A 16,500-nucleotide genomic window follows, 5' to 3' on the forward strand; every position below is an offset into this window, starting at 1 on the left:
CACACTGTGTGAGGCCAAGCTAAATAGGCCTGCAGGCCAGAAGTACTGCCAGTTTTCAACCACTGCTTTGGTCTCTCCCAGATCTCCTAAGAAAGTGCAATCAACACATTGGCTCTTGCTTCATCCCACTGGTTGAGAAAGCAAGTCTTTTCGAAACAATAGGGACCTCTCATCAAAATTCCAAAGGGGGAAAAAATGCAATGCCCTGAAATTAGGAGTACATATATTTGAGGTCAAAGCCTTAATTCATTTCTGTATTTCCACAACTCTAAACTTAGTAGACATCATAGTCCTCTTTAGATAGATTTCTATAGTGCAATAGATTTAAATCTGAGATTTTCTAACTTGTAAATCACTATGTGATACTAGCTAAAACCATGAACAATGCTACCCACAGTAAATAATGCTGATCTCTAACAGCTTGAAGTCAATTTTAGAATGATATTCCGTTTCCTAAGTTGTAGTCAATGATGCCCTCTGAATAACGCAAGAATTGTCTATAAACAACCACTATTAACAGTTTTAAAATTCACAATGGTAACTACTTTATTCTGAATTTTAACATTTGCTACCGATATCAGTTACCACTCATCAAATGCTTTTTTATGTTGAAAATGTAATTTTAATAGATAATTCTTCATATTACATAAGATCACAATAAAATACACTACATTCTGAAGAAATTCCAAAAGTTATGAGAATAAGAATGAAGAAAATCCAAATGGGCTACAATATCCATTACCTTAAACTGCAAGAGAAAAAGGTTCCAAGTTTACAGATTTATGGCTGGCTACGTTTATGACTTCAAAATACCAAGAATGAGGAATTAGACAGGAAGAGAGGTGGGAAAGAACACTTTTGTGAGGGGAAGAACTCAGTCGGTCAATGAAGAAAAAGAATCAATGAATTCCAAATCAAAGAATAAAAGCTCCCACAGCAACAACCAGAAAGATGAAAGAATCATTAACTGAGTATCTGATGCTCTCACAGGAAGAAGCCTTCTGATGACACTCAGGCAGGTGGTGTGCTTGAGATCTGTGCACCAGGCCTGTCAGGGAGACTCACAAATGCCTCCGCAAACCCCAGATGATGATCAGATTGGTGTTTCCCAATAACACACACGGGCAGGAAGTTTTCAGACAAGGATCAAGAAAAAGGTCATAACCCAAATCCAAGGCAAAAATGTGCTGTAACACATGAAAACTTTCTTTGCTGTGACTGTCCTATATGGTAATTTTCAAACATCGTGGCAAGACACCAATGACCTAACTAATCAGACAACACAACATTTATTTCAAATTTCTAGGAGGTAAAAAAAGGTCAGATACTGTTGCTTTATGCATGCTTAGGGCTAGTTTATAAATACTCCATTCAATAATGCTGTAACACAGAGTTGCATCAGTGAAAAAAAACTGGCAAAATCTACCTTTTGCCATTCAATTTATCAGATGGTGAAAACCAAAACAGAATGTTCCATCAGAGCTTTAATTTTTAAATACGATTGTCACATTGGGAAAATGAAATAAACACAGTAAAATAAACTGTACAAAGGCAAAGTAGAATAACAAAAAATATTTTACTAAAACATAAGATTTACAGAAGTTTCCAGACAAGCCATACAAAATGGTCACAAGCTGTTTTGAAGGGGGGAATCTACACTTGACAGCAAAGTCACAATGTTATTAGTGAGGGCTGTGATGTTTGTTTAATGTTCCCATTTTGGTTCAAACAATCAAGCTTGTCCATCTACAGAGTCTAAATTGTTAGACTTGGCTAGAGAGCATATTCTAAAGAATTGGTTAGCTGCTTTTAACCAATGCAATTAGATCACCATAAAGGGGGGGGGAGCCCATAAAATTAAAATAAAACATACCTCCCCCCTAAAAAAAAATAAAATAAAATAAAGAAAAACACCCACACCCCTGCAGCTAACCCTGACAACTACCTTCATTCACAGTGCTTTATACTTAAACCATGATAGGGGAAATGAATAAAAGCAGAGGGGCCACTGCTTTTAAACGTTTCCACAACAATCCAGATGATACTTCTAGCCTCTGTTCATGCTTTACAACAGCGAATCAGGACAAGACATAGATTTGCTAATGTGCATTTAATCACCAAAGGACTGAAGATGTCTGGGCTTTTATTCTGTAATATTTCTAAGACTGTGTCCATTAAATGCAAACAAAAAGGAAGAAGTCTTGGCAGAACAGGAGAAGTGATGCATACTTGATGATCAGATCGATTTAAATATTATTCATGGCATATAGCCTAGTCCATGCTCTAGCTGCAGACAAAAACAAACATGCAATTATTATTTTACTTAGTTCAATCTGTTATCTGCTCAACTCCACAGTAAGTAAACAAATAGTATTGTTACTTATGAAAATGCCATGCCATAATCATTTAAATTCATGTCATTTTATAAACTAGATCAAGGCTGGAAGATTTTCTGTATGCCTAATTACCAAAAACACCACAATAAAATTCAAAAGTTCTACAAAACTTAACAGGCTGAATTTTTGGATCTCCATCAATTTTGTTAAAATCAGAAGAACCTTCTTAAATCCGAACTCTGCAGCCGTAAACTGCTACATATTTTAATCATATGGATTACAAAAACAGCTCAAGAGTTCAAAGTTTTCTAGATCTTTACATATTGCTAAATGAATAAGAGATACTCAGTATTTGTTAAACCCAGTAGAATTATAAGGGTCCAAGATGTTCCAATTACACATTGTCCTTAAATCTGAGGATCCCATAGCAGACTGTAAGACATTATTACATATTATATTTTAAGATATTATTTGTATACTATAACAAGCAGGATCTTATTGATCTTATTTATTTTAGATTTTTTTTCCTTTTTCTTGCCAAGGGCCTTAAAGAACGGTAGTACAAACTAGTTTCTAAAAGTAGAAGTGGTGTGAAAGAGAATGAATATTAAATACCTGTTTCTATGGCTTGGGCTTCATTGGTCTTCCACTGCTCCGCTACGTCATTTGCTAATGGATCATCTGGATTGGGAGCACTTAACAAAGCCTGGATCGATAGCAGAACTGTGCGGATCTGCAGTGCTGGGGACCACTTATCTATGAAGGCAACAGGCCCAGTAGGATATGATAAAGCATGAAAAAACAAGCCCAGAACTGCTGCATCTCCCTCCCACAGACCTCTGTGGTCTTTGTACACACCAAGAATATGTTTACATTCTAGATATGAAATGCTTAAGATAATAAAAAGGAAAAATTTTAATAGCATATGATGATAAAGGTAACACTTACCTTTCAAAATATCTAAACATATTCTTCCCAACTTGTCTACATTAGGATGATAAATTTTGGTCATGAAACGTACTTTAGGGGCTGCCATTGGGTATTCTTCTGGAAGGAATAGTTCAAGTTTAAAAGTCCCTCCCTCAAAGGGGGAATCCTGGGGGCCAGCAATGACCACATGAAAATAGCGGGCGTTGCTCTCATCTGGTTCTGCTTTAATGCCAGGAACTGGTTCTGCCAGCAAACGCTGGGTTTCCTACAACAGAAAAGCAAATACATTTGTGAAACAAATGCCATTTCAACTAAACCAAAATTAAAATTACAAAGTTCACCTCTTGAAATTAGACATAAAAGAACCTCTCCAATCTCCCAAAGGGCTTTTATTGGCTTACACAATAGAAATTTCAAAGAAAGGACCATATAAATGATTACAACCAGCTGAATATAACTGCAAAATCTCGATCACCTACCACATATTCCAGTTACAAATGTCTAAAATATATTGATAACAAAAGTAATGCAACTGGCCGGTGCCGCGGCTCACTAATCCTCCGCCTGCGGCGCCAGCAGCCCAGGGTTCTAGTCCCAGTTGGGATGCCGGATTCTGTCCCGGTTGCTCCTCTTCCAGTCTAGCTCTCTGTTGTGGCCCGGGAAGACAGTGGAGGATGGCCCAAGTGCTTGGACCCTGCACCTGCATAGGAGACCAGGAGGAGGCACCTGGCTCCTGGCTTCGGATCGGCGCAGTGCGCTGGCCGTATCAGCCATTTGGGGGGTGAACCAACGGAAGGAAGACCTTTCTGTGTGTGTGTCTCTCTCTCTCACTGTCTAACTCTGTCAAAAAATAAAAAATAAATAAAAAAGTAATGAAACTAATTGTGAAAAAAAAAAAAAAAAACCACCCACCCATGCGTGCGCGCATGCACACACACAGTAGGATTACCACAAAAGTAAAGCAACTTGTTCTTGTAAACTACACCAAAACTAGGCTATTTCATAGGCAAAATTAGTTTTTAAAGCCACTGAAAATCTCTCATGGAAAATATAAAGAAATAACGGAAGGAGATAAGAACAAGCATAGGCATCTGAGTAAGGACAGATGGTGCCTGGTTTCTAAAATTGACGGTTAACCTCAAAGGGATCTTCAATGCTCCCAGCAATCTTACTATTGGTTCTCCTTTCCACTGTTTCCCCTCTCTCCCATAAAACATACTCTTCCCTCTTTCAAACTTTCAGCACCTCTATCCCCATCCTCACTTTGTCTGATGCCTTGGTTCCTATTTCATGAGGAAAAATAAGCTTCCTAAATTCCCAAGAAAGCATGCGCACACTCACCTGTACCTGTCCCACACGCTCTGTCTTTGCTCCTGTTACTGCCAATGAAGTGCCTTATTCTTGGCTAAGAGCCAACCTCTTCATATTACCTCTGCAACTATTCAAGGAAACTGCTAACAGTGTCTGCTCCCTTCCTGCACCTTCACTTGTCCCCTCGTTATTTGATCTTCCCCCAAATCATGCAAACTGTTGTCATTTTTTCCCAGTAAGTGCAGAAATGACCTGGGCCAGCGCTGCGGCTCACTAGGCTAATCCTCTGCCTTGTGGCGCCGGCATACGGAGTTCTAGTCCCGGTCGGGGCGCCGGATTCTGTCCCGGTTGCCCCTCTTCCAGGCCAGCTCTCTGCTGTGGCCAGGGAGTGCAGTGGAGGATGGCCCAAGTGCTTGGGCCCTGCACCCCATGGGAGACCAGGGGAAGCACCTGGCTCCTGCCACTGGATCAGCGCGGTGCGCGCGCGCCGGCCGCGGCGGCCATTGGAGGGTGAACCAACGGCAAAGGAAGACTTTTCTCTCTGTCTCTCTCTCACTGTCCACTCTGCCTGTCAAATAAATAAATAAAAGTAAAAAAAAAAAAAAAAAAAAAAAGAAAGAAAAAGAAAAAAGAAAATGATGTGGACCCACTCCCCATGCCATCAACTACTGCCTCAATGCTTTATAATTGCCTGTCTCCAATGTATTCCTCCCTTCCTTTCTTGAACATACTCTACTATCAGGTTGTAGCCAATAGCCAGTTTATAATAAGGGCACCAATGATACACACATAGTTAAATCATACGGCCAATGCTTAGTCCTTATCTTACTTGCTCTAAATAAAACATCTTATTTAGCTGTTCTGCCTTCATCTTTAAAAGACTTCACCTGTGCTATCACCACTCTCCTACCTCTCTTCCTACTTGTACAGCATCAGCTTCTTTTAGTCTCCTTGCCAGTTCCTATCTCCCCAATACCCCAACACTGAAGTGCAACAGGGATCTGCCCAGAGCCTCTTCTCTATCTACACATTCAGTGATACAATGAATTTAAATTCTAAAGACATTCTAAACATGAAGAAACCTCCTGTAATTCATACCCGGGACAGACCTCTCCCCTCATCCTATTTCTTCCATCCATAACTGCCAGCTTAACAGATCTTCTATTAAATAAAAAGCATCCCAAACTTAACATGACCAAAACTGAGCTTCTCACCTTCCTGACACTCAACCTGCTTTTCTCCCAAAGTTCCTGTTCTATCTAATTGATCCACCTATTCCTTCATATGCCACACATCTAATCTGATTGAATTCCATTTTGAAACACACCAAAATCTGCAACTGGATGGCTTCTTGCCACTCCACTGCTACACTACTCTAAGTCACACAAGTTCTCACTTAGTATGCTGCAACACCCTCCAAACTTGTTCTCCCTGCTTCTAACCTTGTTACCCACTACTTCCCAAGCTGATATTTCACAGTCATTTTAAAAACCAAAGTCCTTACCATGGACTCCCCAATAAGGGTTCTATATACCTCACTCTGCCTACCTCTCTCTGACTCATCTTCAGATATTCTTTATTTGTTAATATTTATTTATTTACAGAGACAGAAAGGAAGAAGAGCCTGAGAGAGAGAAATCTTCCATCTGCTGGTTCATTTCCCAAACAGCAGCAACAGCCAGGGCTGGGCCAGACCAAAGCCAGAAGCCAAGAGCTTCCTCCAGCTCTTCCACATAGGTGCAGGGGCCCAGCAACTGGGCCATCCTCTGCTGCTTCCCAAGGCACATTAGTAGGGAAGTGAATAGGAAGTAGAGAGGCCAGGACATAAACTGGTGCCCATATGGGACACCTGTGTCCCAGGCGGTGGCTCTCCTGCCAAGCCACAAAGCCAGCCCCTCATCTTCAGATATTCTAACCCCAACACCCTCTCTTTGTTCTAGCCAAATCAAGTACACAAGTTCTTCAACCTGCCGAACATACTCCCACACCTCTAAGGCTTTGTACTTGCTCTTCTTTCCCTCAAATTGCTCTTTGGCTTACTCCTTCAACTCCTGAAGCTTCATTCAAAGACATTTTCTCACTGCAGTCTTCATAACTGAAAATGCAATCTCATTTCACCCTACCCTACACACTTCCCTACTTTATCTCCACAGCACCACTGATTACACATCTTGCTTATTTTGTTGAGGGTAAAAGCTCCATAAAAGAAATTTCAGTATGTTTATTCCTGACATATCTTTATAACTTGGAGCAGAAGCTGACACCATAGTAGATGTTCAATGAATACTTAAAGAGTTATGAGTCTACTTGATGCCATAAAGAATGAGGAATGAACTAACAGATTTTCATCTTTAATATCATTAAAGTAGGGTCCTTTTCAAAGCAGGATGTATACATCATGAGAGAAACACAAAAGGATCCATTCAAGTGCTGGAGAAATAGTCTGACTTCTACTAATACTGAACCAAAACACCATTAATATCTAATAAACTGGAAACAGTATGTACAGCATATATTAGTAATACATTTTCAATATTTTGAATAGGCATGCATAGTAATTCTAAGTTTTAAGGAATGAAAAACAATGAAAATACTTAAGAAATTATATACATTACATTATTTCATTCTACAACCACAGTATACACACTTAAAACACTCATGTACGGAAATAGTCGTAAGATGTAGATACAAATCAAATCCTCACCCCAAATTTGTTAAACCCAAGGCCATCTAAAAAAAGTAATGTATCTGGCACTCAATACTTTATTTTAATTATAGTAATGCAAGGGCAAATTAGAAGCTGAAACATTGTGAATCCCTTTCAATAAAATGTTCTCTAGGTTCAAAATAAAACATTTTAAGAACATTAAAAAGTCCAAGAGGCAATGATGATGTCTCCCTCTTTTGGAAACCATATATAGAACATAAAATGAGAAAAAAGATGTCTTCATTTCTAGGAAAAAGCAAAGATATTAAGAATGAACAGCAAGAATGGAAGAATCAGAAAAGAACAAAACAGTAAAATGCTTGACGTTTGGCCTTTCCTCACCTTGATCCTTTTGTTTTCCTATTTTTAGAAAGCCATGAAGATGGAGATTGGAAAAAAGAGTGCCAGAGTCCACACTCCAGTTAAACAAGGTAGCAGCAGCTATTTAAAGCTATAATAAGCTACCAGAAGGGCCTCTAAGAGCATATCCTAAAATAGTTTCCAAAATCATCCTCAGTACACATTAGTAGAGACAGATATGGCATTCATTTTCTCATCTTCAGCTCATCCTCAAAATCAGACATTAAGCAGATCATGTGATCTGATCAATCACAAGATTTAATTGAAACATATTTTAGGATAAGCTAATTTAGGTATGGAAAACACTTGAAATAGTTTTCCCTTGCTCTCAAGTTCTAATGGATTTGACACAATGAACAGATGTATAATTATATGACTACAGTTCTGATTTCCCAAACAAACCCAGAGCATATATTACGGGAGGGAAAAGGAATAAAATCCAAACCACATGAACAAGTCTCAGATGCTAGCATATGAAAGTCTTACCCACAGAAGTTGGTGGCAACTTTTTCCCAAATAAGGCAAAAACTGGATAGGAGAGAAAATTCTTGCTACAATTCAACACATAGTTAACTGTGAAATACCTTCTAGTTTTACACTATTTGGTCAAAAGATAGCAAAGCACAGTATGCTTTTTTAAGTCAACAAGAAAAAGATTTAAATTCCTACTGATTCATGTACTAACAAGTAGTTTGCATTGCTCTGAGGCACAGCGTCCTTACTTCCTCTCACGCAGAGCACAGTCCCCATTATCTACAGTTTCACTTTTCCACTGTTTCAGCCAATCCAGTCAACAAGTCTGATTACATTACAGGAAAAGTTCTAGAGATGAGCAAATTTTAAATTGTTCACTGTTTTGAGTAGCATGATGAAATTTCTCACACGCTGCTCCATCCCACTCAGGACTTCAATCATCCTTTTGTTCAGGATATCTACAATTCTAACAGTACTCAGCCATCAAAACCTCAGTAACCATCTTGGTTATCAGACCAACTGCTGTAACATCACAATGCTTGTATTCAAGTAACCCTTACTATAGTTAATAATGGCCCCAAAGCACAAGAGTAATAATGCTGGCAATTAAGATGACAAAGTAAAGCCACAAAGTGCTACCTTTAAGAAAAAAAGTCAATGTGTTTTGGCTTAAGAAAAAAAAAAAAAACCTACACTGTGGTTGCCAAGACTAACAATTAAGAATGAATCTCTTGAAAAGTTGTAAAGAAATGAAAAGGATATTCAAGCTGGTTTGCTGAATGTCCTGCAAAACGCAGAAGTTATAGCCACAATGTGTGATAAATGCTTAGTTAAGAAGGCAAAGGCCAGCACATGGCGCAGTAGGTTAATCCCCTGCCTGTAGCACAGGCATCCCATATGGGCGCTGGTTCAAGTCCCAGCTGCTCCTCTTCTGATCCAGCTCTGCTACCGCCTGGGAAAGCAGTAGAAGATGGGCCAAGCACTTGGGCACTGCATTCCCATGGGAGACCCAGAAAAAGTTCCTGGCTCCTGGCTTCGTATTGGCCCAGCTCCAGCTGTTGTGGCAATTTGGGGAGTGAACCGGTGGATAAAGACCTCTCTCTCTCCCTCTCTCTGCCTCTGCTTCTCTTTCAAATAAATAAATGAAATATTAAAACTTTCAGTCCAGCTCTCTGCTGTGGCCCAGGAAGGCAGTGGAGGATGGCCCAAGTGCTTGGGCCCTGCACCCACCTGGGAGACCAGGAGGAAGCACCTGGCTCCTGGCTTCAGATCAGCGCAGTGCGCCAGCTGTAGCGGCCATCTGGGGGGGGGGGGGGTGAACCAACAGAAAAAGGAAGACCTTTCTCTCTGTTTCTCTCTCACTCTCTAACTCTGCCTGTCAAAAAAAAAAAAAAAAAGAAAAAAAAAGTTGTATATGTAAAATCCAAAACAGTACAAATAGGGCTCAGTAACTATCCAAGGTGTTAGGCATCTTATAGGAGTCTTGGAGCATACCCATCGTGGATAAGGGAAACAAATATAACAAATATAGAATATCAAATGAGTTAACATCGTATAATGTCCTGACAAATGAGATCACACACAAACGCCACGATCACAAAGACTCAACTCAGAAAGAATTTAGGTTAAGATCAAACCACAACAAATCTCAAGATTTATTAAATCAACAAAAGTTTATTTTAAGGAAAACAGAATAATCACTACTTGCATTTTGAGATTCCACTATGTTTTTTTTTTTTAATTTATTTATTTTATTTAAAAGTCAGTTATACAGAGAGAAGGAGAGGCAGAGAGAGAGAGAGAAGTCTCCCATCTGATGGTTCACTTCCCAGTTGGCTGCAATGGCCAGAGCTGTGCCAATCCGAAGCCAGGAGCCTCTTCCATGATTCTCATGCTGGTGCACGGGCCCAAGGGCCATCTTCTACTGCTTTCCCAGGCCATAGCAGAGAACTGGATCGGAAGTGGAGCAGAGGGTCTTGAATCAGCGCCCATATGGGATACTGGCACTTCAGGCCAGGGCATTAATCCACTGCGCCACAGCATCGGCCCCTTCACTTAGTTTAAAAGCAAACCAAGGATGGAAGCACAAGGAGAACTAGGCTTGGGGCCAGGTGTACAGACAGTACTGTAGACTATGTTCAGGAAATCAGTTACTAAAAAATTGAAAAGGAAGAGCAGCAAAGAACAGGGTACAGGTACCAAAAGCATCAAGATTAACCCCCAAAAAGTTATCTCACAAAATAAAACAACAGTACATGCCACAAATACTTATCCCCCATACTTAATTTGACAGACAATGAAGCTCTATGCATTCTTTTAAAAAAATTTATTTATTCATTTGAAAGGCAGAGTTACAGAGAGGCAGAGGCAGAGAGAAGAGTGGTCTTCCAACCACTGATTCACTCCCCAAATGGCCGCAACGGCCGGAGCTGAGCCAATCCGAAGCCAGGAGCTTCTTTTGGAAGCTCCCACATGGGTGCAGGGCCCCAAGGACTTGGGGCATCTTCCACTGCTTTCCCAGGCCATAGCAGAGAGCCAGATCAGAAGTGGAGCAGCCGGGACCAGTGCCCATATGGGATGCGGCACTGCAGGTGGTGGCTTTAACCACTATGCCACAGCACCGGCCTGGGGCCCCACACATTCTCAGTGTGACGATTTAATCATATATAAGTAAACATTTTGGGTATTAAACTATTTTCAGAAAAAGGGTGATGATTCATAAGAAAAGCCAGTACATTAGTCCAATGTACCATGTCTAGATTTTCACCAGTTAGAATATTTTCTGAAGTACAATGTATGACTAATAATGCCAACTGTAGATCTTTTAGCTCACCAGGACCAAGAGCTATATGACAACTCTAACTTCATTATCATTAAAGTCATATAAAATTGAGGGATGTTTCAATGATACTTACTCGATTCTAATCTCTATCACTCAACCTTTTATTCCTTTAAATTTATTTTCATTTTTAATTTGAAAGGCAGAGAGAGAGAGAGAGAGAGAGAGAAACTGAGAGAGAGATCTTAATTTGCTGGTTCACTCCTCAAATGCCCACAACAAACAGGGCTGGGCTGGGCCAAGCCAAAGCCAAAAGCCAAGAACTCCATCTGGGTCCCCACATGAGTGGCAGGAACCCAAGTGTCTGGGCCATCTATAGTGTCTTCCCAGCATATCAATAGGAAGCTAGATTAGATATGCAGATAGCCAGGACTTGAATCAAGCACAACATGGGATGTGGCCATCCCAGGCAGCAGCTCAACCCACTGTGCCATAACACCAACCCCGGTAAGTAAGCATTTTTAAAAAGTTACCACCAGGCCGGCGCCGCGGCTCACTAGGCTAATCCTCCGCCTTGCGGCACCGGCACACAGGGTTCTACTCCCGGTCGGGGTGCCGGATTCTGTCCCGGTTGCCCCTCTTCCAGGACAGCTCTCTGCTGTGGCCAGGGAGTGCAGTGGAGGATGGCCCAAGTGCTTGGGCCCTGCACCCCATGGGAGACCAGGATAAGTACCTGGCTCCTGCCATCGGATCAGCGTGGTATGCCGGCCGCAGCGCGCCTGCCGCGGCGGCCACTGGAGGGTGAACCAACGGCAAAGGAAGACCTTTCTCTCTGTCTCTCTCTCTCTCTCACTGTCCACTCTGCCTGTCAAAAAAATTTTTAAAAAAGTTACCACCAATGGGTATATGAGTATCATACCCCTAAGTTCATTTTACCATAAGCTGTATGAGTTTTACTGCACAAATTCGACAAACACCATGATTTTTATAAACACATATTCCTCCCTACAATAAAACTGACTATATTCTAGCTGGGATTAGACCAAGAACCAAAGTTGTGCTCAATTTCTTCACTATACTATCTCCTTACAAGTACTAAGGCTAGTTAGCAATATGCCAAGATAAAAGTGGCTGATCCATATTTTTATCTACAATTATGCTTTTCAACAGAAATACAATGCAAGCCACACATGTACTTCAAATTCTAGTGGCCATAATAAAAAGCAAAAAGAAACAAGTAAAATTAATTTAATTAATATATTCTATTTAAAAAGCATTGTTTCAACATGTAATCAATATAAAAATTAGGTATACATTTTGCATCCTTTTTCCAAAACTAAGTTTTCAAAGATCAGTATGTAATTTATACCCACAATAAATAAATTCAAGCTATCCACACTTCAACCATCAACAGTCACATGGGACTAGCAGCTACCACACAGGACAAGGAAGCACAAAGACAATCATGTTACAGTTATGTGACTGACAAGAATTTAACTTAGTTCATAAAGTCAGTAAATTTTTGTAAAGAAATTTTAACTACTGCTATATTCCCCTAGAAAAAAAATTCTATAAAATGGTCAGGGGCCACCATTGTGGCATAGTGGGTAAAGCTGCTGCCTGCAACACCAGCATCCCATATGGGGTTCGATTTCAGTCCCAGATGCTCTGCTTCTGATCCAGCTCCCTGTTAATGGCCTGGGAAAAGCAAACACTTGCTACCTACATGGGAGACTCAGATGAAGCTCCTGACACCCGGCTTTGTCCAGGACCAGCACAAAACAGCCCCAGCCATTGCAGCCATCTGGGGAGTGAACCAGCTGACAGAAGATCAATCTCTCTCTCACTTACTTGCTCTCTCAAATAAATAAATCTTTTTAAAAAATAAAGTTAGAACTTCTGGAATCACAACAGGGGCCGGCGCTGTGGCGTAGTGGGTAAAGCCACCACCTGCAATGCCAGCATCCCATATGAGCTCCAGTTCGAGCCCTGGCTGCTCTAATTCCCATCCAGCCCTCTGCTATGGCCTGGGAAAGCAGTAGGATATGGCCCAAGTCCTTGGGGCCCTACACCCACGTGGGAGACCTAGAAGAAGCTTCTGGCTCCTGGCTTCGGATCGGCGCAGCTTCAGCCGTTGCAGCCATTTGCAGAGTGAACCAGCAGATGGAAGACTTTCTCTCTCTGCCTCTCCTTCTCTGTGTAACTCTAACTTTCAAATAAATAAAATATTTTTTTAAAAAAAGGGGGGCAACGGTTACTGTTTGCAACAGTCACAAGACTATATTTGGAAATGATGTCTGTAACAATTTTAACAAAATGAACTCAAAGGAGGTAACTACATAATGAAATAAGGGCTAATCAGAGGATAATTTTAATTTTCATAGTCCACACTACCCCCTAGTGGACATAAAACATCTCAACTTATTTCAACCTTTTTCCCTTTGCCAATACAAAACAAATGATGCTTATGATGTTCACATTGCTAACTGGTTTTTAAAAATTACATCATATGAACACCACTGAGAAACCAAAAGCAAATGTTAGCACTCCCTCTGAACATGAGTTTAGATAAGGCTTATCCTGACCTGGATTCAGGAAGTAAATATAAGCAGTCTTTTATAAGTAACATCAGCAAAATCAAGCTGTCTCCTTTTGTCTTCTAAATCAGTCTCACTACTAACTGCTTACAATCCTTTTGATGGGCTTTGGGAACCATGAAAATTTCTTTAAAGTACTTATCCTAAAAGTCAGAGAATAATGGTTCTCAACACACACTCATTCTCCCATACATTTAAACTTCATGATTTCTTAGGTGACAAATTCAGATAAGGACAATGGAAAGAGCTATTTGTTGTTGTTGGTTTTTTTTTTTTTTTTTTTTTTTTAAGATTTGCTTATTGGGGCTGGCACTGTGGCTTAGCAGATAAAGCTGCCACCTGCAATGCTGGCATGCCATATGGGTGCCTGTTCAAGTCCTGGCTGCTTCACTTCCAATTCAGCTCTCTGCTATGGCCTGGGAAAGCAGTAAGATGGCCCAAGTCCTTGGACTCCTGAACCCACATGGGAGACCCGGAAGAAGCTCCTGGCTCCTGATCAGCACAGCTCCGACCGTTGTGGCCATTTGGGGAATAAGCCAGCGGATGGAAGATCTCTCTCTCTGCCTCTGCTTCTCTGTAACTTTGCCTTTCAAATAAATAAATAAATCATTAAAAAAAAGATTCATTTATTTAATTCAGATGCTGAGTTATAGACAGAGGGAAAGACAGAGAGAGAGGTCTTCCATCTGCTGGTTCACTCCCCAAATGGCCAAAATGGCCAGAGCTGGGCTATTCCGAAGCCAGGAGCCAGGAGCTTCTTCCAGGTCTCCCATGTGGGTGCAGGGGCCCAAGCACTTGGGCCATCTTCCACTGCTTTCTCAGGTCAATTAGCAGGGAGCTGGATGGGAAGTGGAACAGCCAGGACTCAAACTGTGCCTATTTGGGATACCGGCACTGCAGAAGGTAGCTTAACCCGTTGCACCACAGCATCAGCTCTGAAAGGAGCTATTTCAAAGGTTCCAGGTATCAAGTATTAATTCTGCTAGGTTAACAGGTATGGAAAGTACTCTTTATTACACTTAGAGTAGTAACCTAGAAATGGGGCTGGATCACTTGCACTAAAAATCTACATCTTTTTTCTTTTTAAAATGTATTTATTTAATACATGGCCACAACAGCAGGGGCTGGGCCAGGCCAAAGCCAGGAGCCAGTAGTTTCATCTGGATCTCCTATGTGGTGGCAGGGCCCCAAACACTTGGGCATCTTCCTCTGCTTTCCCAAGTGTATTAGCAGGTTGCTGGACTGGAAGTGGAGCAACCAGGACTCAATGGCTCCCATAAGGGATGCTGGTGTTACAGGTGGTGGCTTAACCCACTACACCACACCACCAGTCCTAACTAGAAATCTACATCTAACCCACATCAGTAAGACCACATCAATACTTCTGTGAAGTTCAGGGAAAAGAAACAGAGTCTTGGAAATAAGAGGATCTTCTGAAAGGTTAAGTACATATGACCACATTGTTTCTTGGGCCTCAAATTAATCTGGAAGCTTCTCCCCAGTACTTCAGTTTCCTGTTCATTACCTCTACAACATGATTATCACAATAACTGTTGTATTTAAAGACAGGAACCATACCTAGCAAATGATAGTTAAATGCTGAACAAGTACCATTCACTGAATAAATGCCACGCATGCATCAATACCACACAGAGTTGACAGGAAAGATTACTATACCTGCTGTGTTTGTTGGTAACTTTCACCTCTGAAATAGCATTTAAGATTATTCTAATTAATGACAGTGGACAAAAATCAGAAAATCCTAACAAACTCCCTGCAAGAAGGAAATCTGCCTACCATTCCCCAATTCTTCCACCAATTAAACACAAGAGAGATTGCGTTGTAATGTGTGTTTTTCTCTCCGCCAGCCTACAAATTCTGTAAGGGCAGGGCAGGGACTACATGCAATTATCAAGCACTCCTCCCTAGACACACAGAGAATCAATAAAAGTTCACTAATGAAAGTTCAATAAAAATGGCGCCAAACACCAATTTAGATGCTGCATATATACTAACTCAATTAATCATCATACTCATTTTATAAGTGAGGAACTAAGAATAACTAGCTAAGGGCTCATATTGTGATGCAGTAGGTAAAGCTGCTGCCTACAACGCTGGCATTCCTTATGGGTGCTAGTTTTGATCCTGGCTACTCCACTTCCCATCCAACTCCCTGTTAATGTACGTGGGAAAGCAGGGGAAGACGCCTCAAGTAGTTGGGCCCTGGCACCCATGTGGGAGACCGGATGAAAATCCTGGCTTCCTACCTTCAGCCTGGCCCAGCCCTGGCCATTGTGGTTATTTGGAGGAGTGAATCAGTAATCGAAGATCTCTCGGTCTCTCCCTCTCTAACTCTGCCTTTCAAATAATTATATAAATCTTAAACAAATAAATAACTAACTAGTTACAATATAACCAAATAAGCAAATGACAGAGTCAAGATTCAAATCCCAGTTGCTGGTTTCTATTCAGTCTAGCACTAACATTAAGATGTTTGTTTCTTAATCTCAATGGAACAAATAATGACAATTAACTATATGAACTGTAAAGTGTCTGACAAGGACAGCAAACAATAGCAGTGGAAAGTAAGGAACAGCTATTTTCAGCCCTTTCATAATCATAAAGAATGCTTCATGAGACAACTTTAAGCCACTATACTTTTACCTGGAATTATAATCTGAAAATGGTAAATCGTTTTGCCTATCTTTGATACCACATGAAGCCACTATGTTCTGCAATTTTTTTTTAAGATTTATTTGTTTATTTGAAAATCAGAGTTAAACCGAGAAGCAGAGGCAGAGTGAGAGAGAAGTATTCCATCTGCTGGTTCACTCCCCAAATGGCCACAACAGTCGGTGTTGCTCCTATCCAGAGCCAGGAGCCAGGAGCCTCTTCCAGGTCTCCCACACGGGTGCAGGGGCCCAAGGACTTGGGCCATCTTCCACTGTTTTCCCAGGCCATAGCAGAGCTGGATCAGAAGTGGAGCAGCCGGGACTCGAACTGGTG

General features: G+C 41.0%; 1 protein-coding gene across 1 annotated transcript in view; it reads right to left on the reverse strand.

Moving 5' to 3' along the window:
- Positions 1–1,466: 1,466 nt before the first annotated feature.
- UBE2N (ubiquitin conjugating enzyme E2 N) overlaps positions 1,467–16,500 on the reverse strand; it is a 39,058-nt gene continuing 24,024 nt past the window's right edge. Inside the window, exons 2-4 of the mRNA XM_002711200.5 lie at positions 3,285–3,531; positions 2,952–3,092; positions 1,467–2,287 (exon numbers count right to left, since the gene is read on the reverse strand). Coding sequence (XP_002711246.1) covers positions 2,247–2,287; positions 2,952–3,092; positions 3,285–3,531 — 429 coding nt within the window. The 3' untranslated portion in view covers positions 1,467–2,246. The remainder of the gene's footprint in view (positions 2,288–2,951; positions 3,093–3,284; positions 3,532–16,500) is intronic.

This window comes from Oryctolagus cuniculus, chromosome 11, assembly GCF_964237555.1.
Source record: "Oryctolagus cuniculus chromosome 11, mOryCun1.1, whole genome shotgun sequence".
Lineage (NCBI taxonomy): Eukaryota > Metazoa > Chordata > Mammalia > Lagomorpha > Leporidae > Oryctolagus > Oryctolagus cuniculus.